Genomic DNA, 27,407 nt, shown 5'->3' with positions numbered 1-27,407 from the left:
ATGTCTCGAGTGAGAATATGTAGTTTAATTAGGACTCTTTGTAATTTTAGTTCAGCACTTAATGTACTTAATGGGTTAGTTAAACAGTAGATAGGGGTAATTAGTAGGAATCTTCGAGCTCCCCTCATGCTGGAGGAGGAAGCTCAAAGTGGTTAAGGATCTATCTCTATATATAGATCAAACTTGGAGGTAATAGAGGTTGGATGTTTTGATAAAAGACAAGACTATTTTGCTTTATGTATAGCAGATTTCAGTAATGCAAATGACTGTTGTTTCTTCTCAGGATTCACAATAGATCTAATGGTTCAAATGTATGATGGTTTATTCTCTTTAGTGTTCTTTTACAGTTTTGTTACTGCATAATCACTCAGAACTCATGTGTCATGCTCTGACTCCCTGTATGCCTTGGCAAACTGTGTTTTATGTAAGTTATGTTTGAACATTAGATGTAAAGTGCCCTGATTTCTATGAAAGGATAGTGTTTTTTGTTTGCTGAGATGTGTGAGACTCCATAAGCCCAATGGGAATCACTTTGATATTTGTCCAGCCAGCTTATTTTTCATGTGTTTTAAAGAGTTAGCCATCTTTCCTTGTCATTAGTCAATATTCATAGTCTGTGAGAGAGCCCTCTCTGACTAAGGAGGCTAAGCCTTAGTCTAAAGCCTGGTTTGAAATAGTTACACAAAATCTTGCTGATTGGCAGCCTTCAGTACCTGATTTTGTGATAACATTTTGGTGCGTCTGCCGGGAGCCTGAAGATTACTCATTCCCGTAGTTATAAGACTGAATTTCTGAAGGTAGCAGGAGCTCAGACATCATTTTGAGGCTGCAAAACTACCTTGGCGACTCCACACATCAAATAAGAAATTGGAAGGTGACTCCACTGCTAGAAGATCAGTAGCTTGATGAAGTTTCAAGATGGATTCTACTGCAAGAATGAATGCCAGGTATGCTCCTATGGATCGGTCTCATATCCCTGGTTTTCCAAATCCTATGCCAAAGGTTGATTGGTTAGATGATCTTCCAATATTCAAAGATGAAAAGAAGGACAATGCTGCTCTTCATTTGGTTAAATTCCATATGCATGTACGCAGTCTTAAGGTTCATTTCCCTGAAGATTGTCTCATGAAAATGTTTATGACCACTTTAGAAGGAAAAGCATGGTCTTGGTATAAAAGTCTGGAAAATGGTTCAATATATTCGCTTGCTAGTTTTCATGATGAATTCTGTGAAATGTATAAAGAAGGTTATCCTTCCTTATTGCTGCTTAAAGATTGATGTAGGCATTCTTTAAATCTTATTCAGTGCTTGGAGGATTGTTATGATGATGATGAATTTATGGATGAAGAAATTTTAGAGGCTCTTCATAACAATGCATTTCAGCACCGAGAAGAAAGTATAGCCTCTCATGAAACGCAGCATGAAGATCAGCAGGGGTTTATTTGTGAAAACCATGTTTCATCCTTTGATATTGATGAAGAGATGCAGCAGATTTGTCAGGCTTCAGATCATCATGAGTATGAAATCGGTTGCAAACAGCAAGAAGAAGTGGGAGATAGCTTTTATGACCCTCAGGCAGAGGAAAAGCTTGTTCAATTTTGTAATTCCTTGCAGCAGCTTTCTTCAAATAACAATCATAATTCCTTGCAGCAGCTTTCTTCAAATAACAATCATAATAGTGAGGAAAATTACATTGTTTGTGAGCATCATTCAGAAAGGCAGTTGGATAGCATATCAAATAAATTTGGTGTGGCTGAAGATAAGTTGTCTAAAGATACAGAAAGTTTTGAGAATCAGCAAACTAACCATGTGTTTTTTGACCCTATAGCTGAATACATGGAAAAGATTTACTGTTCAGGCGGCTTCCAGTTATATTTTCATGTTGAAGAACAGTTACACCTCATGCTGCCTTGGTTACTTCAGTATCTGGTTTATTTTTGTTTCAAGCACAGCCAAAGGACTCAAATGTCAGATAAAACAGAGGATTGGCTACATTGAAAATTTCATATTGATTGAGCAGAAAGAAGTTGAAATTGTTAGGGTAGGTAGGTAGAGGGAAATGCAAAATAAGCTCAAGGTCAACTGAGCATTTTTTTTAGTAGAAGTAGCTTTCTTTCTCCTACAGTCATGCTGGTCAAGAAAATTTCTGTTTGTCAAATAAATTTTAGAAGGCACTGGAACTGCAGGTTCTTAGTGCACCCCAAGGGCACACTATCCCAAGTGGAGCCACTGTTATCACTGAAAATTTTGTTGCCAAAAATTGCTCAGACTAGCTTAAGGACAAAGTGTTTTCGCAGCGCATAAATCCTTTAGCAGTTTCGCAGCGCTACATGTTTAGGTGGTTTCGTAGCGCGCTACGAAATTGGGGATTTGTCCTAATCCATAGCGGCCCTTTCACAGCTGTCATGTTTATCAAAATCCATTGGGTTTGCATCAACAGTGGTCAGCTTGTAAGGTTTTTAATACCCCAGCAGTTGGTGTTTCATTGGATTTATCTGGAGTACTCTTTCCTTGGAAGAAGCCTCCTGGAGTAATCAGTGGAAGTTTGTCTGCCTTTAATATATGCTGCACTACAAGATACTGAAAAAGATCTATTTCATAAAGGTTGTCTGTTAAAGGTTTCCTGCAAAGACTTGCATGTGAAGAAAAGAATTGGAAGTGGAAGCTTTGCTGAAGTCAAAGAGATGATCTGGATGGGAGAGAATTTTGCAATAAGGCATATGTTTACCAAGGTGGAAATATTTCTTCATGAGGTCTCTGCAATGTCTAAGCTTCTGCACCCAAATCTTTCGCAGGCATTGAGCTCGGCATCAGGCCTTGGGAGTTCAATTGTTTTATTTTCAAGACTAGGCAAATTTGAGGTCGACATATTCTGTTACACTGGTTCATGTTGGAAACAGACTTTTTCATTCAAGGATCATGTCATGCTTGCTGGAGCACTTGCTAGTCATATTGACTTTGGAACGCAGATCGAAATCATTAGCGGTGCTAATGCAAGTTCTGTATAGCCTCGTTTTTATTTCTTACTTTGCATCCAGTACTTATCCGATTACCTAAAAGAAAATAAAGAGTTTCCTAGTGATCAAACTCCAATACAAGAGGGTGGAAAGTCAAGTTTCTGCAGTGATGATTGAACGACAGCAACGTGCACACATGGCATGCATCAGAGCATGGTAATGAACACATGGCACTGTAAATGGAGGATGCCCGACGGTGATATCGACGGATCCAGCTCTCAACAGATATATCTTATTAATGGAGGCCATGCTCTCTGACCTAATATTATCCTGGCGGTCGTAAATACAAAGCTTCTCTATGATTATGCACAAATAGATGTCCGTTTACAGCAACTTGCATTCATGGTAAAGCATTGGGCAAAAGGTCGGCAGATCAATGAGACATATCAGGGCACTCTGTCTAGCTATGCGTATTTGCTTATGTGCATACACGTTCTACAACAGCGCAGACCCCCGATTCTTCCTTGCTTACAGGAAATGGAAGCAACATACCAAGTTGTAATCGGTGAGATTGAATGTGCTTACTTCGATCAAGTTGAGAAACTGAAAAACTATGGTGCTGGAAACAAGGAAACCCTTGGTCAATTGCTATCAGTTTTCTTTCACTACTGGGCTTTCCGTCATGATTATGCCAATTCTGTGATATCAGTACGCACTGGAGGGTTTCTTAGTAAGAATGAAAAGGCTTGAAAACTTCGGCGTAAATGTCCTTCGTGACCTCCTAGAATTTACAAGTGATCGGCCTTCTATTTCTGTTGGGAAGGTCGAACCAGCTTCAGAAATTGTGCAGCGCTTTGGCACTGGGGGTATGTCACTTAGCGCTATTTAAAGGGAAACACATGAATCGATTGCCGTGGCAATGAACAGAATAGGAGGAAAATCAAATTCAGGGGAAGGTGGTGAGGATCCTGTGCGTTGGAGAAGTTGAAAGAAATTGTAAAATGTGAAACAACTGGACAACACCAGAGTTCCTCAAAGTTTGTGGTGGCAAGTAAAACTGAGGAATGGATTAGGACTGAAACTTGAAACAAGAATGTGATTATTGAGTCCACAACTTTCCTGGGCTCACTGCAAGGAATCTAATGCCACTTGTTGCATTCGGCAGGATGAATTCATTATTTCCAGAATGTCTATTGTCTATGTTTAGGAAAGTCAATTTCTGTGCTTGTAACTAACAGGTTTTCTTATGATGTTTCAAGGGCTGACGGAGCTAGGAATCAAAAGTAGAGTAGCTGTGTCATTGAATTATGCAGGAATCCTGTAGGATAGAATAAATATTACACACTTTTCACAAGTGTAATGGTTGCAGCAAAGTTTGTTGATGATGCATTCTTTAACAATGCTTATTATGCAAAAGTTGGGGGTGTCAGCACGTTGGAGATGAATAGCTTGGAATTTGAATTTGTATTCAATCTAGACTTTAAAATTGCAAGTAACAGTCAGTACATTGGAAAGCTATTGATTGAAGTCAGAGAAAGAAGTTGCTGTTGGTGGTGGCATAAATGAATACAATTTCAGGTCTTATTGTTTTAACATAGCTCAACATAAAAGTCATGCTGTATAACTGATGCTGAAAGACTGTGCTTTTGAAGTTAACTGTAGCTGCATGTTTCAGTTGAGCTAATCAATTATGATTGACAAGTCAGCAAATCTTTTCGAAAGGTGTTGTCTTCACACATAAAAAAAGGTGGCCAGCACGTTATGGACGTGGCAGTCTGCTCTATTTTCTTGGGTTATTAAAGACTTAAAGTACCCACTGCTGCATACTCGGTGATGGGGGACCAGAACCGAAAATTTAGGGATATTTTCAGCCGATACAGAACAGATCATAACCTTCGATATTCAAAGCCAGCATGGGACATTAATTGCCCATCTTATGCCATCTCATGCCATCTCAGCTGAACGAAGAGAAAGCCAGGTGTCAAAGCTGCAAGGAGGAATCATGATACGAGGAAGATAGAATTAGATATGTAGTTTAATTAGGACTCTTTGTAATTTCAGTTCAGCACTTAATGTACTTAATGGGTTAGTTAAACAGTAGATAGGGGTAATTAGTAGCAATCTTCGAGCTCCCCTCATGCTGGAGGAGGAAGCTCAAAGTGGTTAAGGATCTATCTCTATATATAGATCAAACTTGGATGTAATAGAGGTTGGATGTTTTGATAAAAGACAAGACTATTTTGGTTTATGTATAGCAGATTTCAGTAATGCAAATGACTGTTGTTTCTTCTCAGGATTCACAATAGATCTAATGGTTCAAATGTATGATGGTTTATTCTCTTTAGTGTTCTTTTACAGTTTTGTTACTGCATAATCACTCAGAACTCATGTGTCATGCTCTGACTTCCTGTATGCCTTGGCAAACTGTGTTTTATGTAAGTTATGTTTGAACATTAGATGTAAAGTGCCCTGATTTCTATGAAAGGATAGTGTTTTTTGTTTGCTGAGATGTGTGAGACTCCATAAGCCCAATGGGAATCACTTTGATATTTGTCCAGCCAACTTATTTTTCATGTGTTTTAAAGAGTTAGCCATCTTTCCTTGTCATTAGTCAATATTCATAGTCTGTGAGAGAGCCCTCTCTGACTAAGGAGGCTAAGCCTTAGTCTAAAGCCTGGTTTGAAATAGTTACACAGAATCTTGCTGATTGGCAGCCTTCAGTACCTGATTTTGTGATAACAGACCCTATGGGACAGTGGATGACTGATTGTGGACCAGTTGGGTTGGGGGACACAAAAAGACAACTTAAAACTTGATTGATTTAGAAATTAATGTACCAGTGCCTTATGGAGTAATTGATTAAATGATTATTTGTTAAATGTTGTAGAAGTATAAACCATGTAAAACAATCATTTATCATCGAATATCCCAAGCGATACAAGCTATTCAATAAACTCCATGCTTTAATAATGATCCAGCAATTAAATTTTAAAAGATTAAATGCTTTAAGCGACCACAAAATTTAAATGCTTGCCGCTACCACTTTCACGTAGCCAACTTATAAATAAACATTAAGTGCATTTAGCTATAGAAAAATACCACAAAAAGACACCAAAATGATTTTTCAATTTTTAGCTAAGCCTTTCAATTTTATTTATTTATTTATTTTTTTAATTTTTATATATATTTTTCTTTAAAGCTAAAAATCAAAATAGAATAAAATTAAAATCCTAAATAGAAATAAAATCTAATCTAAAAAAAAAAAAAAACTTTTTATCTTTTATGATTTTTTTATTTTAGTTATTTATTTTTATATAAAGTCCTAAGTTTAAATATACATATAACCTAAAGTAAATGAAAATTAATATGTAAACTAAAGCTGAACAAAATGGGCCTAACACATGAATATATACAAATTGAAAAGAAAACCCAAAATTGCTTTTTATATTTTTTTATAAAATTTTAAGTTTTAAAGCAAAACAAGATCTAAAATTTAAATCTAAATCTAAAACTAACACTTTATCATATATACATAAAAAGGGGAAAATCTAAATTCTAAAAAAAAGAAACTTTTTATGGCTTTTTTAATTTTTAATTTTTAACTTTTATATTTTTTATATTTTAAAATTTAAAATCAGAATAAAGCCTAAATATATTCTAAACTAAAGGAAATTTAGAATTATTAAAACTAAATCCTAAATAAATCTAAAAAGATCACAGCAAAATCTGAAATTTAAAACCTTTTATATTTTTTTATAATTTTTGATTTATGAATAAGGATCAAAACAAAACTAAATTAAAACTAAAAGCCTAAAATAAAATCAATACCTAATCTATAAAAAATGAAAGTCAATTTTTTTTTTTTTTTTAAATATTTTTTTTTATGATTTTTTAATGTTATTTTAATTTTTATTTTTGGATACTCGAACTTAGCCTTTGGAAAAATCACTTAGGACCTAGGACTTAGGACTTATGAGGGGATTAAAACATTTTCTAACCCTCAAGACACTTTACATCATGACTTTTACAATTTTACATCTCAAGGGGGAAAAAACCCATTTGACATAGACCCTCATAGACCACCCAGTTTTGCGACCAAATATAATCTAGCAGATCAACACACTATGATTCCCCTAAGATTCTAATGACAAAATTCATTCCAACTTTGGGGTTAGGTTGAAGGAAAACTCTGCCGATCATGGATCGGTGAGACAAAAAACCTTCCTGAACATAGATTATCACTAGAAAATTAGGTCCACCTAGGCAATTTACATACATGACTCAACTCTGCCAAGATTATTGACAATTCACACATGGAGACTGGGTTTACAACATAACATGATCAGGTCGATGATGATTGTCGAATGGCACAGACATGTCGATTAAACGCTCTCCCTTTTGCGAAAAAAGGGGGTGTACTGCTATGGGAAGTTGACACGTAGTGGTCAACACCAGGCATCTTCGAGCTGCAACCTAGGAGAGTTTCCTGGAGTGATAATAGATACTCTGGACAAAAACTTTCCACTCTTATGAGACTGAGTTCAGGGCTAGCCTCACTATCTCGGTAGGGTTGAGGTGTTGACCCCACTGTTGCCAACGAGTCTCGGATCTCCTGAAGCTTCGTAAGGAACGGATCAATGCGTTCCCCCTTCTGCATCTGTGTGGATCTCATCTTCTACTCCAAGTACATTTTCCGCTGCTCGGAAGATCATTCGTATAACGTGGCCAATGCTTCCCACATTTTTTGGGCCATATCCTTGTCGGCAATGTGACACACTACGTGATCTCTCACTTCATCGAGGATTAAGCTCTTGGCCTTTGCCATCTCGACCTTGTACTTATCGAGCAGATCTTGATCCACGAGTACAAGCGCCACACTGTCAACATAGGTTTTGGGATCGTGCTCATCCAGAAGGCATGAGATCCTTGCCTTCCAGATCACTTAGTTGGATGCACCCTCCAACCGATCCTGATCTCACAACCCATGAGCTGCCATCTCTGCCAGGGAAATGTTGAACTGCCTCCTCTCTCATTTGCGTTGGTGCTGGGCTAGCCTACGCACTCTCTGCTGGAGTCATTTGATCTGCTTCTCCCTGTTGCTGCTCAGCGAATGAGAATTTAGACTTCCTGGCTAGAAGTCCTGTAAGGAAGAATTCCCTCAACAATGTCTCTCGTCTTCCTTCTGAAGTTTTTTCCCCAACAACTGTTGTTGGAAGCTATGTCACACTAGAAACCTACTTTTCATTGAAGCTTCCGCACTGCTCCCTCTGACACTGGAAAACTTCGATCTGGAAGTCTTACCTCTCTGTCAACTCACTCAGGGAGATACCTTCCTCCAAAATTTTCCCTCCTAGCCTGGCCTGTGCAATCCCTCAGTGGATTCAATTTACTGCCTATGTAGCACTTCGATCCTTCTTCTCTTTAGCACTGGGCTATTCCGGCTCTACTCTATTGCTTTACCTGTAGCTCTGATACCATTTGAAGTTTTGGAAGCCCCATATTTCTACTGCAGCAATTGATTAAGTTCCTTTTATTTGTTAATTACTGAAATAATTATTTACTGCTTCCTACAACGAATACCAAAGCTAATATACTGCAGCCTTCACCAATTTAAAATTATATGCGGCCACCTAGAAAGAAAGAAATACACAACACATTGCACCGTTACTTTTGGACAAATATCCCCGGAAAAACCCAATGCGGGAAAATCGGTGCAGTAACTGAGGGTTTGTATTATTAAGCAGTGGTTTTCTGAATACAATCTTTGGATGCCTTGTTGGCTATCCAATAGAGAGAATATAACTGACAAAGGGATGAGTGAGATATACCTCACACTATCATTGGTGATCCTGATTGATCCTGCCACAGAATGGCTAGTCCCTTGCTATCTCTGTGCAACCTCTACGTAGACACTGCGTAGGCCCTGCGTCATAACTTTTGGGGACTGCGTTACTCGTTTTTAAGATTGATTTTCCTTTGAGACTTAGATTTATGCCCTCTCGGTCTCACACTTTGACTTTTGGCTCCAGAACTCGACTTCTCCAGCAAAATACAGATCTCCTCTCGGGATCTGTGCTGCTTCTGCGTCAGCCTACACTGTCCAGGATAGCCTCTGCACTACCTATTCCGGATCTCTCTTAACCTCCTCCGTGATGTATTCTTGGATCAAGAAATTCTCCAACCGGAACTATCCCTGCCCCTCAATGCAAGAAATCTCCTCAATCGATTCTCTAGCAACTGTTGCGCTGCTCTCTATGAGAAATTCGATCTTTTGATCTGTCACTGATGTATTTTGCAAATGCCAATCAAGCCTCCTCTTATAATCCTCCATTTGAGAACTAACGGCCCAGATCAGATTCTAATCAATGGCTCAGATCATTTTCGCTTGATCCCCGTCTTCTTCTAGAAGCTTCACCCACAATTTGATTAAAACCCTTTAATTATTTTAATTTTCTAAGTTTAGACTTAGTCACCCATTAAAAGTAAATAATTATTTTAATAAAATTGTCTCTGGGTGGAATTTCCCAAAATGATTTCTCGGTATTATGGAATACATGTGTCCTAGCCTCCCTGCAAATTTTGAGGCTTAGAGCACATCCGATGCTAATTGAAATCAACACCCCCTCTTAGCGAGTAATGTACTCTAGTAATGCAACTTGCTGAAGCAATACTTTAACTCTGAAACATCTCCCTCTGCGTTGATGATGTCTTACATTGTTGCCCACCACCTACTGCGCAAATATTGCATTTGTACTATCGCTGACACTACCACTGCCAACACTGCATCTGTACTGCAACCCTCATAAGTTCTGCATATGTGCTGCTGCTGGCATTGCCACTACCAAAACTGCATTTGCACTCCAACCTTCTCCAATTATTGCTGCTACTGCATCAACAACGAAAAAGCATCCAAAATTACTGAACAGGTGTTCAACATGATGCATTTGTTGTTGGAGTTCTGATTGTTGCTAGTCTCTGCGCAGACCCATTGAAACCTCTGCATTGCTGCTGACTCTGCACTGTGCCAACTACACTGCTGCTAACTCTGCTCTGCGTTGCTCAGTGTCTGTCGCTCCTAGCCACTGCAACTGTCACTCCGACACTGCTTTGCATAAACTAGTCCTTGTCCATGCTGCTACTTCTGATATGGGCTCCCGTAGCAAGGTATTGATCCAAGAGGTGGACTCCTCAAGGATCCTCCCCATCTATAGTTCTTTCGAAATATAGTTCTAGATCACCCCACATCTCCCTTGGAGGTGTTTGGGCAACCACGACAAACTCTTCCTCCTCGATATTTGCAGAGGTAGCCTTCGAATCATGGTTCTCGTCCTTGTCCTTCTTATTGAGAGGACATTGTGTAGCGTAGTGACCAAGTTCACCACACTGGAAGCACTTGATCTTTGAAACATCTTTCTTTTTCTTCCACTGCTTCTGCTGCTCCTTAAATGCAAGGGCTGCATTCTCTTCCTCCTACTTTGGCTTCGTCCCACTGCTGTCACGGCTACTATCAATTTGGCACTTGACTACGTCTATCCTCATCTCTTCCTACTGAAGAGCAGCCCACATTCCTTCCCATTCTGGTAATCTTTCTCTGCGTAGGATACTCTAGACAAGCACTTGCAACTCTCCTGAGACTGAGTTCAGGGCCAACCTCACCATCTCGGTAGGGTTGAGGTGTTGGCCCCATAGTTGCCAACAAGTCTCGAATCTCCTGAAGCTTCGTAGGGAATGGATCAATGCGTTCCCCCTTCTGCATCTGCGTGGATCTCTCCTTTGCTCCAAGTACATTTTCTGTTGCTCGGAAGATCCTTCGTATAATGTGGTCAATGCTTCCCACATCTGTCGGGCAATATCTTTGCCTGTAATGTGACACACTACGTGATATCTCATTGCATCGAGGATCAAACTCTTGGCCTTCGCCATCTCGGCCTTGTACTTCTTGAGTAGATCTAGATCCGCAGGTAAAGCCACCACATTGTCAACATAGGTTTTGAGATCGTGCTCATCCAGAAGGCATGAGATCCTTGCCTTCTAGATCACGTAGTTGGATGCACCCTCCAACTGATCCTAATCTCACAACCCATGCGCTGCCATCTCTGCCAGTGAAATGTCGCACTGCCTCCTCTCTCCTTTGTGTTGCTGTTGGGCTGGCCTACGCACTTCCTGCTGGAGTTAGTAGATTTGCGGCTCCCTGTTGCTTCTCAGCAAATGAGAATTTAGACTTCTTGGTTGGAAGTCTTGTAAGGAAGAATTCCCTCAACAATGTTTCTCTTCTTCCTTCTGAAGTTTTTCTGCCCCAACAACTGCTGCTGAAAACTGTGTCACACTAGAAACCTCCTTTTCTCTGAAGCTTCTGTGCTTCTCCCTCTGACACTGGAAAACTTCGATCTGGATGTCTTACCTCTCTGTCGACTCACTCAGAGAGAGACCTTCCTTGAAAATTTTGCCCTTTTGGCCTGTACTGCATAATCACTCTGGGGATTCGACCCTCCTCTTCAATGTTGGGCTCTTCTGGCTCTCCTCTCTAGCTTCTCCTGCAATTCTTATACCATGTGAGAATTTGGAAGCCCCAAATTTCTACTGCAGCAACTGATTAAGTTCCTTCTATTTGTTAATTACTAAACAAATTATTTATTGCTTCCTATAGCAAATAATATCGAAATTAATACAATGCAGCCTTCACCAATTAAAATTATATGCGGAAACAAGGAACTGAGCAAGAAAGAAATACACAACACATTGCACCGTTATTTTTGGAAAAATGTCCCTGAAAAAATCCTATGCGAGAAAACCGGTGTAGTAGCTGAGGGTTTGTATTATTAAGCAGTAGTTTTTTTAATACAATCTTTGGATGCCTTGCTGGCTATCCAATATAGAGAATATAACTGACAGAGAGATGAGTGAGATATACCTCACACTATCGCTAGTGATCCTGACTGATCCTGCCACATAATGGCTAGTCCCTTGTTGTCTCTGCGCAGCCTCTGCGCAGTCACTATGTAGGTCCTACGTCACAGCTTCTAGGGATTACGTTACTCCTTCTGCAGATCGATTTTCCTCTGAGACTTCGATTTCTGCCCTCTTGATCTCACACCTCGGCTTCTGGCTCCAGAACTCTACTTCTCCAGCAAAATACAAATCTCCACTCAGGCTTTGTGTTGGTTCTGCGTCAGCCTACTTTGTCCAATGTAGCCTTTGTGTTGCCTCTTTCAGATCTCTCTCTGTGTCGTCTGCGATGTATTCCTGGATCAGGAAATTCTCCAACCAGAACTATCCCTTCCACTCACTGCAAGAAATCTCCTCAATCGATTCTCTAGCAACTGTTGCGCTACCCTCTTTGAGAAATTTGATCTCTTGATCTCTCACTGATGTATTTTGCAAATGCCCATCAAGCCTCCTCTTATAATCCTCCAGTTGAGATCTAACGACCCAGATTAGATTATAATCAGTGGCTCATATCATTTTCACTTGATACTCCTCTTCTTCTAGAAGTTTCACCCACAGTTTGATTAATACCCTTTAATTATTTTAATTTCCTAAGTTTAGACTTAGGCACCCATTAAAAAGAATTAATTATTTTAATAAAATTGTCTCTGGGTGGAATTTCCCAAAATGATTTCTGGGTATTGTGGAATACATGTGTCCTAACCTCCCTGCAAATTTTGAGGCTTAGAGCACATTTGATGCTACCAAAAATCAACATGGCCTCAGTGACTGAGTCGATTGATGGTATCATTTGCGATTTCACTAAAAAGTCCAGGCTGTTGTACAATCGTGCATATGATGTCTAAGTGTTGGCAATGAATGAGGCGAGCTGTTTGTTATTCTAGATGAGTATACAAACCTTTCCATCTTCATCTCCACCTCTTGCCTTGCCTTCTTTTCCAGTTCAAGCAGTGCCGCTTTGTATTGCATTGACCATTCATGCACGACAACAATGGCTGATTGCACAACCTGAGACTTTTGACATGATATTTACACTTTTGATGCAACCCATGAAAGTGGACAATTGCCTTATGCACGGTAACAAGCTCCTTATAAAGATTTTGCATGGTCTCTCCCAGTTTCGATAGTTAACCGAGTATTGTTTCCTTCAATGCTTCTAGATTTACCAGTGTTGGAGTTGCATTTTGGAACTCTGCTCGGAGCTGTTCAACCTCTTGCCTAGCAACTTGCAAGTTCTTTTTCAATTGCTTTTTCTCAGCAATCAAATAGTTTGGGTTTGACTTTTTAGCTCCTCCGAGGCCAAGTTGGCTGCGACAATGGCAGTTGGATTTCTTCTAGTGTTTATCACAATCATCATTTCTTTGATGAATGCGGGAGATGTGAGGTCCTCTGGAAAATGTTTCTTCGTCGCTTGTACAATAGTTTTCTTAAGCCTGTCGTAAGTCAGATTGTTTGTGTCCATAACCAGACTGTCATCAAGAGGAATAATTTCCTCCTCCTTGCTTGGAGCTTGCTTTGGTGGAGGGTGGGGAAACTGAATGATGACCCTCTATGTACTTGGCATCTGGTCGACATCTTGATTTTGCGGCTTTGGTTTCTCCTCCATGTCTTGGATCTCAATCAACTCCTCAATTTCTTGAGTGAGCTCCTTGTCCTGAATCTGCTTGCTCTCCTCCTTTAGTTGTTGGTTCTGTTTTTATTCTTCAACTTGTTTTTGTGCGACTTCTTCTTCTTTTACTCTTCGCCTTTCTTTTTCATCCTACTTCTACCTTTCTTCCTCCAATCTATTCTGCTCTCATTATTCCATCTAGTTTTGTTCTGCTTCCTCTATCCTCTATTTCCTCTTCTTCTTTGTTGCTATGGATGCTTTGTGTATGACTGGATCTGCTTTTATCTTCCGGCTTCGCTCTCCCTTTGGACTATGCACAACTTTATTCTTTCCCTTCTCGCACACTAGGTTGAGCTCTTCCGCTAGTACTGCCTCTGGAGTGATTTCTTTCTGCGTAGTAACCTGTGATGTTGCAGCGAAGCAGACTGGTTCGTGAGACTTGAAGGCATTATAACAATTCTTCCATGGTTCCTCCTTCAGCTCGTGAAAGGTTCCACTTAGCCACTGGAAATGATTCCTCGCATAGTGGTCTCTAGAAACATTTACGAGGATCGTAAGGATTGAAGTCTAGAATATCGAATGCAAATTTTCCTTTAGTATCTATGACTTTCAGATTCTTGATCTCCTATAATTCGATTTGCATAGGAAGAGTTGGCCAAGGTTCTTTCTTCTTCTTGTGCAAAGCTACTGACAACCTTGTGGAGAGATGGTATGCTACTTCTCGCATGACTAACTTATCGACCGCATACTCACATGACTAACTTATTGACCACATACCTCGGTAAAAGATACGGAGACTTATGTCCACCGAACACTGTGAGGAAAGTGCCATCCGGTGAGGCAAACCAATTTTCTATCTCCAACATTGCTTCCATTGCCCAACGTGACATGCAAGGTGGCTCTTCCTCAAAGATCAACTTGTACAATGGAATGAGGAAGTGTTCAGTCGGCGTTTCAGTTACTTCTCTATGGCTGCACTCCAAAAACAAGCTTGCAATGAATGTCCACAACAGGGTCTCGTGGTGTCCAAGCCCAATTCATGCCACATAATGCACTGTGTGTGCAGATTGCATCCAATAGATATGCAAACATGTAAAATCTAGCTTGCCTACCTTTGGGAGGATTAAGGGCATTGGATACATGGATCTTCGGCTATTGAGCCAACAAGTTTGACCGGTTGAACGGCTTACCTTCATTCACAACCTAGTTCAGTAAGAATACCCACCCTTTAGGAAAGGTCTTAATGCTCTGCTGACCCTAGATTATAGAACACAAAACTATCAAGCGCTGATGGGCTCTCCTGAGAGGTTTTGTCTTGTAGATATTGGTGGGTGTCTGACGAAGCTTTGTTAGCTCTTTCACCCAACCTTTAACAATATCCTTGGTGCTCAAGTAACTGGTGGCAGCATAAAAGTAGGAATCCATCAGCGATTCCGGCTCCAACAAATGATACATGAGATGATAATCTGGTGCCAAAAAAGAAGCAAGCCTTTGTCTGACGGCATTGTTCAGTCATAGTTTTTGGATTTGTATGAGAAACTATGCAGCTGGCAACGTCTGCACATGGGAACGCTAGATACCTGCATGCAACCTTAGGTAACCCTGACTTCTGGACATTGATATACACATGCTGGTATTCAAGGTCCACTTTGAAGCTTCTTGCTGAGAATTATTCGTTCACTTTCTGCCATGTGATATTTGATTCTTTTTCTATAAACAATTGAGTATCTGTGTAAACTGGCAAATTCATTGACCTACTCTCAACTGCCTCCCTGGTGCTTCTTTCTGTGGTGTATCCTTTGAAGCAGATCTCTTTAGTGCCATGATGTTAGTGACTGATGAAGAGAATTTTTCAACAACTGCAATACCTATAAGAGGAAAATGCTCTCACGGCAAAGACAAATTAGCTTCAACAAGTCAACTTACAAGCAAGATCAAAGCAGAAACCAATGGACTGACTAGGAAAATTGCACAATTCTTGAGGTGAAGGAGGGAGACTGGCTGCTTGAACTGTGCATTGCGCAGTCTCAGCAGCCAATGGTGCAACTTGAGTCTAGAGACTGCACAATGCATAGTTCTACCTGGGCAGACTGGGGTGGAGACTGCGCATTGTGCAGTCTTAGTGGCTAAGGGTTGGGCTTGAGCGCTAGAAATGTGCAATGCGCAGTTGGGCCAGCCAAGTATTGCACATTGCGCAGTCTCAAAGGCCAAGTAGACAACTTGAGCCTTGGACTTGCGCAATGCCCAGCTAAGTAAGGCAAACACTAACCAAGGGATGAGGAAATTTGCCTAGTGAGAGTGTGGGAAACAAGCAGATTCGAATTATGGTGCAAGTTTAAAGTGCAGACCCGACTAATGATAGATGGATCAATGCAAATGAAGTATAGAAAATTAACATGCAAAAGGAAAAACAAACATGCATGGAGAGTCGCCGAAACAGCAACCACTAATGGGCAAAAAGAAGAAAACTGATGCGACACTTGTAAAAGGCGAATGACAGACTGAACCAAAACTTTTGCAAGCTAATTTACATTAAAACGTCAGCAACCATGAAAAGAAACAAGCCAAACAACACTCACAGAACCCAACTGACAAAAAGCGACAGAAAAAGCAACAGAAGACTACAAAAGCAAAACTCACCCAGAAAAGTGCCGCAAACTCCTCCGAAGTCTCCTTGATCTCATTGGTGTTAATTTTGGTTAGCATCGGATGTGATCTAGCTCCAAAATTTTGTGGAGGGGCTAGAATACATGAGATCTCCAAGACCTAGAAATCGTTTGGAGAAATTCTACCTAGATGATGAGTTATTAAAATAATTAATATTTTTAATGGGGTTCCTAAGTCTAAACTTAGGAAAATAAAAATATTAATGCGTATTAATAAAGATATGGATGAGAGGCTTCTAAGAGACAAGGATCAAGTTTGTTTTAATCTTAACCGTTTATTAGGGACTTAATCTCGATTCTTGATTCATTAACAACAAATGTATAAGAGAAGACTTGATAGTCATTTGGAGATACACCGGGCAAATACTCAGTCACCTGAGGGAAATCGATTCTCAAGGAGAAGAAGTTCAATTTCAGAGGGAGAGTTGTAGGGTGAAGGAAGAGGAGGGCATCAACGTCAGTTAGAGACTAAGGAAGAGGTGATGCAGAGCACTCTAGAGACAGCACAGAGGGAAGATCAGAGAGACAACGCATCTGGAGACGTTGTCCTCACATAGGCATCACGCAGAAGTGATGCAGAGAAGGATACAGGGTCTCCGGGGTGTTAGAACTTCTATGAGAAGAGAAGGAAAATTGTCTTAGGATTATCTCTCAGAAGTATCTCAATATTCTATAGAATCATTCCTTGTAAAGAGATTGTTGCAGATGATTAATAAATAAACCCTCATCTGCTACAAGGGTTTTCTTGCATTGGGTTTTTCGGGGGACATTTGTCCAAAAATAATTGTGTTGATGTGATTGATTCTTATGCTTGTGTATCACTGTTATTTTCTCTATGCTATTATGTGACAACTGCAGTAGAATTTATTTTAATGTTTACTGAAGGGTTTTGTAAATAACTTATTGTGGAAGATAAGTAGGAGAATTAAATCAGTTATTGCAGTAAAATTTTGTGTTAGAAATTTTGCACACTTGCGAATGCTAGAGTTTGACGATTGAATGTACAAATGAGCTCTAGGGGCGTACATTATATAGATCTAGACTAATTAGGGTTTACGAGATGCATGCATAAAATAAAGGAAAAAGCGACACTTGGCAGAAAGTTCCAAAAATAACAAGTGTGCCACCTTTGGGAAACTAATTAATGACTCCGTATTTTCTAGGGATGCGTTTTGTTTTTTTTTTTGTTTTCTTGATTTTTCAAGAAACCTGCCATGCACACTGCCAAGAAGGATTGTGCAGTTCCCAAGGACTGGGCAACTCCTTGACTCAGTGCATTATGTAGTTTCTAAGCTGATGAGATGCTTTGCGCAGTTTTCATCATCAAGGCTGGGTTGGCATCCAGAATTGCGCAGTTTGGCTGGCATCCAGAATTGCACAGTTTCTGGAGGCAAGGCTGGATTGCCTTCCAATATTGCATAGTTGCGGAAGGCAAGCCCAACAATGCTGCAAGGTCAAGTCAGAAGCTTGCTTGTGAGTGAAAGTTATTAAACCGAGATCAGTATTTCACAAGAAAAGCGTGAAAATATGAGTCTTTATCATAGCATGAATACTTGACGACAGTGAAAGATAAGCTCCTATGGACAAAAGGGAGGCTCCAAAATCAAAGCATGGGAAAAATTTTGGAGGGTGGTTGTAGCAACTACAACAAAATGCTTAACTATCCTAGATGAAATGCACATTTTACAAGCTAGGTATAATGCAAGAATCTTGGTTTATTTCAAGTTATATGCCTGTTCTAGGTGTATCCTTCGTCTTAACTATTTTGAAGCTAGTCTTTAGAGTAGGTTGTGAGAGCGAATCCAAGGGGAAGCAAGCAAAGACTTGGTTAATGATACCTCCCCTTAGGTTCTAGCCACCTGATGCCTCTGATTTTGCAGAGATTGTGGCTCTAACGACTACAAGGTCACCGTGTTAACCACTAAAGAGGTGCTAGGCTCCTCAAGCTAGATTAGAAAGGTGGTCCTATTCTCTATCAACCAAGCTTATGCTTGCAGGTAAGTTATTAGTGCAAGACTAATTCTAGAATGTAATGCAAGATGATGAGAGTTAAGATTGTTTATGATTTAAGTACGTAATTGTGATTATCTTATGACAAGAGTACTTAATGAATAAAAATACAATCTTATACACAAGGTGAAGAGCTCAATATCACGAGTGATATCACGAGTGCCCACAAGATACAACAGATAACCAAGAGATATATAGCAACAAGATAAATGCTCTTAAACAACAGATTACTAATATTCCAGGGATCGACAATAGATATCAATCACGAATGACAATAATGGCAAGTAGATTTAGAGAACTTATAAAAGATGTGACAATTAGTTACAATTACTTAAGAGATACACATTTAGATGATCAATGTTCTCAACACCATTGGCCAATTTCCAAGATATGTTAAAACTTAACCAATCATCACAATGCCAAATTTAACATGTAGCAATTAGATCTCCAATGCAAATATGAAAGAACAAGTGAATATGCCCAAGTTTAAGGAATGATCACTTTAGTTAACACCAACTTAGGCAATAGAAACCATTCAAGAGATGAGATTAATGTGCTTATGTGAGTGAGCTTATTAAGAGAAAAATTGGAACTTTGAAGCTTATGCAACTGACAAGAGACAACAACGTGTTAGTGCCCTTATTAGAAATGCGATACTTCACCAATTGTCAAAATAATGAAGACAATGTAAACAACTTCTTCCAAAATGAGCAAGTATTATCAATAGAGCATGAACAAGGAAATCTCTTATGTCACTTATGTTCCAATCACATTCAATGAGAAATAAATGGATCTTTATGATAGCAGTCAACAAACTATGAGAGAAGTGAGCTAATCAATGCTAAATGTGCCAAAAACCATAAAAAAATCTCTTTTACTTAACTAAATAGAAGCACTTTAGATGAGGATGCAAACCATGAAAAGATGCTTATATCACTGTTCTATATCAGACTCTGGCATGCTTATGATAGTCAGTAATAAATCATGAAAATAGCCAAACAATGAATGCCCAAATGCAACAAATGACTTGGCAATATGTTAGAAAATTTACCAATTAAAATTATGTTTCTCATATGGAAATTTTACCATTGTTGTCAAAAGTTGAGAGGCCTGTAAGTAAAACAGTGAGGAGATGAAGGTTTAGAGAAGAAAACCAAATGGGCCTTAGACATTGAATACTACTAGCAAACTTGTCCACAATTTCTCCATTGTAGAGGCTACCTGCAACCACAAAATTTTGACCAAATTCTTTGCAACAAATACCAAGTGTTAGCCTAAAAATCAAATGATAACTAGATAGAGACAAGAAGAGGCAAAGAGGGGCTAAGGAAGAAAGTCTATAAGCCAATGCTAGGCCTAGAAGGTCAGCATTAGGGCAGAGAAGGGCTCGAAGAGGGGACACGGCAAGGAGAAGTGACCAGTGGAGGCCACAAAAAGCCTCTTAGAGGTTGCAGCTAGGGCAGTGAAAGCCTATTAGGCCAATGCTTGGGCAAGAGAGGCCCTTTAGGGCCTGAAGCAAGGCTATGGAAGGATTTTAGGCTTGTTGCAAGGGAGAAGGAGGGATCTGAGGGTAGACAGAGGAGGAAGAAGCGAGGCCAAGAGGGAATAGGGCCCACAGAGGGGAGAAGGAGGCCGACCGAGGGCTGCGGCAGGGGTTTGGAGGGAGGCTGAAGGCCTTTAGGTAACCCCAAGCCCATGACAAGGGGAAGAAAGGCATGTCGAGGCCCTTGGAGGCTTGTGGCTAGCCCTAAAAGGCTTGAAAAGGTTGACGGCTAGGATAATGGGTTGGAGGCTTGACGCTGGGCTTAGAGGCCCTAAAATTTTTTGAAACCTTGCAAAATATACTTCAAATTTGCTTCAGATGTTCAAGATTGTCTAATTTCACTGCAAAATCCTAAATGATGGCAGGGCCTAGATCTAGCTCAAAACCCTGACGACTCTTCTTGAATAGCTTGAACCTCACATGCACAAATGAAAATAAAATTTTCTGAAACCCCAATATATACAAAAATAAAATAAAAGCCCCAAAACCCCAATTGCTACAAAACAAGGGTTAGAAAAATATTTACAAAATATTTACAAAATATACAAGGTTTGCAAAATAGAATTTTTGAGAAAAATATTTTTTATATTATGACAATGGCTTGATGTATTTTCAAATGTTAGAGTATTAACCAAAGCCTTTAGCGAAGTAAGAAAACCATATAGAAATTCCCAGAGGCCAAACAAAGTCGACTCTTCTCCAAAGTCTGTGAACTTGAGCCCCAGGGCCGGTGTACCTGCAAATCTCTATATAATTTATTCAAACAAACTTGTCAGCCATATGGTGAATCAGATCACCTAAGATAGACCCAAAACCTACCAATAGAATGCTCTTATCACTAAAATATGAAATAACAAGCTTATATAAAACTTCAACACAATATAGGAAAGCACATAAGAAACACGTACCATAGATCAATAAGCAAAGAACACCATGAACTGAACCCCAAAGTCTTTTTATTATGATATTCAGATGTTCCCAGATGGATCAATACCAATGTTTACAAAATTTATATCGACCAAAAATGATGAATAGAAGCAAAATGACTTATATTTATAGAGAAATCCCTCCAAGTGGAAAGTAACAACTAGTTGGCTTGATCCCCATCAAAATAATCTCGACCGTCGATAAATATTTGATCATCTTTTAATCTCCACCGTCGAAATAGTTATTTTTGAGGAATTTTTGAATTTCTCATAAAAACCCTTTTTTTATTAATCCAAAAATAAATATTTTAAATTAATTTCCTCAAAAATTTGACTGTCTTAACCAACAAGGTCCAAGGGATCAAATTTTCTAAAAATATCCATTTTTGCCTTAGCGAGAGACCTCCAAAAATTAACTTCTTTTTGACCCACGAATTTTTTGGTCATTTTCGCTTGGAAAAATTAATTTCTCTAGAATTAAAATTTTGACTCTAAATTAATTGATTTTATGGCTTAGGATTAAATTTAATTTTTGCCAGAAAAATTAATTAATTGACACAAGAGTGGATTAATTATTTTTTCCACCCTCAAATACTTTAGCCATGGTGTCTGATTGCGAGGGACCATGCACTAAAATATTTTTTGCAGTACATATTACAAATTCAAACCTCAAAGGGGGAATACCCATTTGTTATAGACCCTCAAAATAATTACCCAATTCTGCGACACAATATGATCTAGTAGATCAAGTGATTTGTAATAAAATAATCTAGCCAAATAGATTAAATTATTTCCAAACAACTTTTACAGAGATTCGATATAACACTAGGAATCACCTAAGATTTTGTCAATAAATTCCACCCTAGCTTTGGGGTTTAGGCTGAAGGAAAAACTCTGCCGATTATCTGTGTTTAGAAACACGAATAATGTGGTGAGGTTAAAAAACCTCCTAGGATGAAATTCGGCACCAAAATCAAAGGCTTACTTAGGTGTTGTTACATAATTAAACAATCGTACTAGCATCATTTACATTACAACTTGTAGAATTTGGGTTTAGAATGATATAAGAACTGGCTGGCTCATGATTTTGATCCTTGAAAAATTTTCACAACTGCTTCCTTGGACTTGTGACAAAATAGGTGCAACAAACCCTTCATCAGACAGATTTTTAGACAACATTCCTTCATGGCATGTTATAATAAGAAGTCTACGTTGAGCAACCACAGGGATTTGAAGTAGAGGATCGAAAAACACATGTTTGCAGGTTGAAGAAGGCATTGTATGGTTTGAAGCAAGCCCCTAGAGCATGGTACCCTCGCATTGATAGTTACTTGATGAAGCTTGGATTCACAAGAAGGAATGTCGATCTTAACCATTACTTCAAGGTAGTCCAAGATATGCCATTGATTTTGGTTCTATATGTTGACGATCTATTTTTGACAAGTAGGGAGCCCCTAATGATCGAGTGTAAGAGGGAGCTAGCCTCTAAATTCAAGATGAAGGACCTTGGACTCGTGCACTACTTCCTAGGCCTTGAGGTGCGGCAAAGGTCCAACAAGAGCTTCTTTTCACAAGGAAAATATGTCGTGAAGATATTAAAGAGATTTGGAATCACAGAATGCAAGTCCTTAGGCACACCGATGGTAATGAATTTCAGGAAGCTATGTGGAGAAGCTGTAGGACCCGATTTGGCAAATCCATCCGAGGATAGACAGTTGATTGGGGCTCTGATGTTCTTAGTGAACACTCGTCCAAACATATTCTATGTTGTGAACACATTGAGTCAATTCATGACTAAGCCTCTCCATACACATTGGGTTGCTGCCAAACACATTTTGAGATATTTGCATGGGACAATCACCCTTGGTCTATATTATTCTACCAAAGATGTTTGACCACATGGATATACTGATGTTGATTGGGTAGGAAATGTTGTTGATAGGAAAAGCACTTTTGGATGCTTGTTTCAGCCTTGGATCTTCCATGATATCTTCGATGAGTAGGAAACAAAACTCTGTAGCATTGGGTATTGTAGAGGCAGAGTATATTGTCGCTAGCGTGGCTAGCTGCGAAGCAGTCAATTTGAGAAAGCTCTTTGGAGAGTTGTTTGAGCAGGTCCTAGACACTACAGTGATATATTGCGACAAGAGTGGGATTCCGATTGGAAGAGAATCCTGCATTTCATGACAAGTCCAAAAGCACATAGAGATCCGATAGCATAAAATGGTGCAGAGAGGAGTCGTTTGAATCCATCACATATCGACAGATGAGTAGATTGAGATATTCTAACCAAGGCTTTGTCAAAAGGAAAGTTCTCCCAGGGGCATTGAGGACATTGTGCTAGCTCTTCCCCTGTGTTTGAGCTCCCAGGGTGACGAATTGAGACGTAGATCTCTTGGGGTTGAGGGATCTCTGGACGATAGGGCATCACCCATAAGGTGGGAGATGTTCCTCCCCTATCTTTGTCTAGAAGAGTATACCCCAATTTGCATCATACCCACAAGCTAGGCTTGTTGGGATTGTAGCTCCTCGTCTGGCCAACGGGTTGAAATGGCATGGGAGTGTGTGATCCTTACTTTTGGTAAGTTGGGTATCTGACCCAAGCTTATGATGCAAGGTGTTCTACCACATGACTCTTGAGGGTCATTGTTAGGAAGATCAAGAAGCAATAGGATCGACGAGATATTGTATTTCGCTTATTGCTCGACATAGGGTGGAAGAAGTAGGTTCCTCTATGAGATGAGATGAGATGAGGTGAGAGTGTCCCATAGGACCTTCCTCATTGTCTTGAGAGGGTGGTAGCCGATGCTCCTCTATTCTTCTTCTTTAGATTCCATAATGATTCAACAGATGGAGCTGGGTAGGGTTGGGACATGATATGATGACAAGATACCTATGATGATTACATGATGCAGTTGGAATTTCTCCCTAGTTGAGAGGGAGTGTTAATTTGGCAGCTTAGTGACAAATTCCAATCATGGTACTTGATTCCTTTTTCCAAGAAGACAAATTTTGACTTTTGAAGAACTCAATTTGGACAAGGGAAAGTGTATTTTTTAATTGAAGCCCACAATGTCACATTTGATCAGGTCAGCCCTAAAGCAAATTGGTCACCCTTGGAAGTCTATAGATACAAAGTCAAATGAACCTCATTTGGACACTACATCAAGCATCTTCTTCTCTCTTCATTTGATTGGTTCGCACAGGTTTGAAGTTTGGTTCATACAGGTATGAAATTGAAGGGTTTGAAGTTTGCATGTGTGATTAGGGTTTTGGTTTGTAGCTGTAGGGTTGACTGAGGGAATTTTCGGTTATAATCGTAGGCACGCAGGCTCATCCATGTGGTTGGAGCATCTCAACCGCACACATTACTCTTCCTCCATGCGGTTGGGATCTAGGGTTTCAGTTTGGCAGTTGATTGCAGTTTGGGAAAGCTAAATCTGATCAATATTATTGTTGGGGTCATATTTATGATATTGTTTAGTTGATATTATTGGATATTTTGTATGGGCTCATTGTACTCTCTACGAAATATTTTAAGCCAGTCTAATAGAAGAAGAATTACGAAGGGTTTTACCCCTTGTGAGGGTTTTTCCCTGATGTTTGACCAAATCTAGTGTCTCTTGTTGATGTGTTGATTGTCTCCTATGTCTCATTGCATTACAGTTCTATCTTCAATTACTATTGATTGATGAAATGTATTAATTGTTATTGAAAACTTGCTAATTGAACAATTGAATTGGGCTAAACTAATTGAAACAACATAAAGCAGTATAAAAATTAACATAAGCCCGAACTTAATGAAAATTAATCATTCAACACAACTTAAGTTATGAATAGGTAGGCTTTCTCCCAATGGAGAAAAAGAAGCATAAAATCCATCTCATTGAAGAATGAGATCATTATAATTGGAGTTTTCATGAGGAGAGAGAAATGGTGCACTAGGGCTGTTGTGATATCTTGGCCATTAAGTTGACTTGTTAAACCGAAAAAAGTTTTCATGAGGAGTGACCTAATTAAGGAAATATTCAACGAGGAAGCCTATAAATAGTAAGAGATTCTTGGTCCAAAGGGATGTGAAAGAACTGTGAAGAAGTTTAAATACTTGGTTGAATATATTACTGGAGAAAGGTGTTGATTTTGGGTAGCATTGGATGTTCTCTAGCTTCGAAATTTTGTGGAGGGGTTAGAATACATGAGATCTCCAAGACCTAGAAATCGTTTGAAGAAATTCCACCCGGATTGTGAGTTTTTAAAATAATTAATATTTTTAATGGGGTTCCAGTGTAAACTTAGGAAAATAAAAATATTAATGGGTATTAATAAAAATATGGGTGAGAAGCTTCTAAGAGATGAGGATCAAGTCTGTTTTAATCTTAGCCATTGATTAGGGAATTAATCTCTGTCGTTGATTCATCAACAGGGAAAGTAAGAGGAGGCTTGAGGGTCAGCTGGAGATACACCAAGGGATCAGTCAGTTCGATTTTCCTGGGGCATGGTTTGCTAAGAAAATCGAACAAGTGATCTGAGTTGCAGTGAGGGGTAGAAGTAGAGATTTGGATCAGAAAGGAGTTCGAGCCAAAGAGTACGTGGAAGAGGCAACAATAACATTAGAGAGGCAGCGCAGAGGCCTACACAATAGCCCAGGAAGGGGCTCACACAGTTCTGACACAGGCCAAAAGGGTCTCTTGCAGTGGTAGTGCAGAGTATTCGTCAGAAGTCCGAGATTTTGCCGGAGAAGCGAGGTTTTGAGCCAGGAGAGCGAACAACAGTCTTCCTCCAGCAAATCGATAGCAGAAGTGGTGACAGAGTGTCCTGGAGGCAAGACGTTGGCCCAAGCAGTGATTGCTCATGGATTTTAGAATGTTTTCCGGAGTCAGGCCACTTAGTGGATCAGTTGTGACTTGGACAACGAGGTAAACCCTCGTATGTATTTCTTGCTGTTGTGATTTCTATGAAAGGTTAGCAGTGTGAGAGGCAACCTGCTGTACTCAGATTCTGCTTGCTTAATAATACAAACCCTCTATTTGTTGCACCGATTTTTCCGCATTGGGTTTTTCTGGGGACATGTTGTCCAAAAATTACGGTGTCCCTTGTGTATTTGTTTCATCTATTGTTTCAGTGTATGATCTGTATGTCAGTGTAGTCTGCAGTAGTGTTTTTCATCACTATTTATGAATTAAATAACTTGTTGAATGAAATAACAAGTCGGAGATGCTAAACCAGTGACTGCAGTAGGATTTCTATTTGTAAAGATTTAGAATTTTTCACATGGTATCAGAGGATTGCAGATCATAGGACACTGAAGCCATCAGCCGGGAGATCCAGCAAATCTGCTGCAGAGAGGCAGCTGTCCTGAGTGACAACGCTGTTTCAGAGCCAGAGGAGTAGCTGAAGGAGTGATGCAGTGCTAGAGGAGTGATGCAGGAGCTCACGCAGTGCCTGCATCATCTTCCTGAGTCGGGAGGAGGAGATGCAGTGGCCGTGAGGAGATCACGTAGTGACTGTCAACTCTTTGGACCAGCGCAGAGCCTAAGGGGCTCAGATTAGTCAGTTGTCGGGGCAGTAGGAGCAATGTGCATTCGATCTGTGGTGCTGGTGGGACACTATTGCTGTTGTTGCAGAACAGTGTCTGTGGAGATGAAACTGAGGTAGAGGGAGTCACTGCGTTAACAAATTTCTTACCAAAGAAATCTAGGTCCGAGTTGTTGAGTAGCAGCAAAGGAGGATTGGAGAAGGGGTGATTCGAGATTATTTGGCGGGAGGATTTCTGTGAAGGAAATCATGGCTCAAAGGGAGTTTAGAAAGAACTTGTTCACTAGAGGATTTCTAGCGCCAAAGAAATCCATATCTGAGTCTTGCTGGGGCAACAGTGAGAGAGGGAGAAGAGAGCATGTTCGACACTCATTTGAGCAGAGATGGAAATTAATGGACTAAGGGATCATGACAGATTGGATGGAGTATCCAACTTTGTCATCTGGAAGGCTAGGATCCTGATAGGCTTGGATAAGAATCGCATCAAGGATTATGCCTTGAAAGTGGTTGCTCTTCCAATCAGTGTTGATCCTCTCAAGAAATACAAGGAGGCTCAAGTGAAGGCAAAGTGCATGATTGTGGACTTGGTCAAGGATCATGTGGTCCCACATATTGTTGAAAAGGACACAACAAGGGAGATGTGGGAGGCCTTGACCACCTTGTATGAGGGAACTTTCATTCAATGGAATATGTTGCTTGAGAACCCGCTGAGACAGCATCAAATGCAGAAGGGAGAAGAAATCGATCCCTTCCTTCTCAGGTTGCAAGGGATTCGAGACTAGCTGGCTTTCGTGGAATCTACACCAAACCCTGAGTTCATGGTTAGGACTGCCCTGAATGCAGTCACTGAAGACTAGGAGACTTTTTTCCAGAGCATTTGGGCAGGGCTTCTCTCCCCAGTTGGGAGGAGATGTGGGAAACTCTTTGACAGGAAGAGATCAGGCAGTTAACAAAGGTGGGAAGTAGCGGCAGAGGAATCAGAGCCAAGGAGGAGGAGGATGCAACTCTCACATCATTGGGACAACAAGGGCAACAAAAGAGGAAGAAAAAAGATATAACCAAAGTTAGATGCTTCAGGTGTGGGGAACTAGGACATTTTGCTACTCGGTGCCCTCGAAAGAAGGGCAAGGAACAGAAGTTTGACTTGGAGGATGCTCCAGCGAAAGCTGATAAGGAGGACGATGATGAGGGTTGTGCCATGAGTGCTCATGCACC

At 39.9% G+C, this 27,407-nt stretch overlaps 1 protein-coding gene across 1 annotated transcript in view; it reads left to right on the top strand.

The window, feature by feature from the left end:
- Nucleotides 1–27,407, top strand: part of LOC149260990 (uncharacterized) — a 379,306-nt gene that overhangs the window by 118,431 nt on the left and 233,468 nt on the right. Inside the window, exons 6-8 of the mRNA XM_089367025.1 lie at nt 2,619–3,002; nt 3,348–3,687; nt 4,327–4,484. Coding sequence (XP_089223151.1) covers nt 2,619–3,002; nt 3,348–3,687; nt 4,327–4,484 — 882 coding nt within the window. The remainder of the gene's footprint in view (nt 1–2,618; nt 3,003–3,347; nt 3,688–4,326; nt 4,485–27,407) is intronic.

Source organism: Pinus tabuliformis, chromosome 6, assembly GCF_031772625.1.
Source record: "Pinus tabuliformis cultivar Carrire ecotype Pingquan chromosome 6, CPIR1, whole genome shotgun sequence".
Lineage (NCBI taxonomy): Eukaryota > Viridiplantae > Streptophyta > Pinopsida > Pinales > Pinaceae > Pinus > Pinus tabuliformis.
Note: the sequence above shows the minus strand (reverse complement) of the source record. Positions and strands in the feature narration are given on the sequence as shown.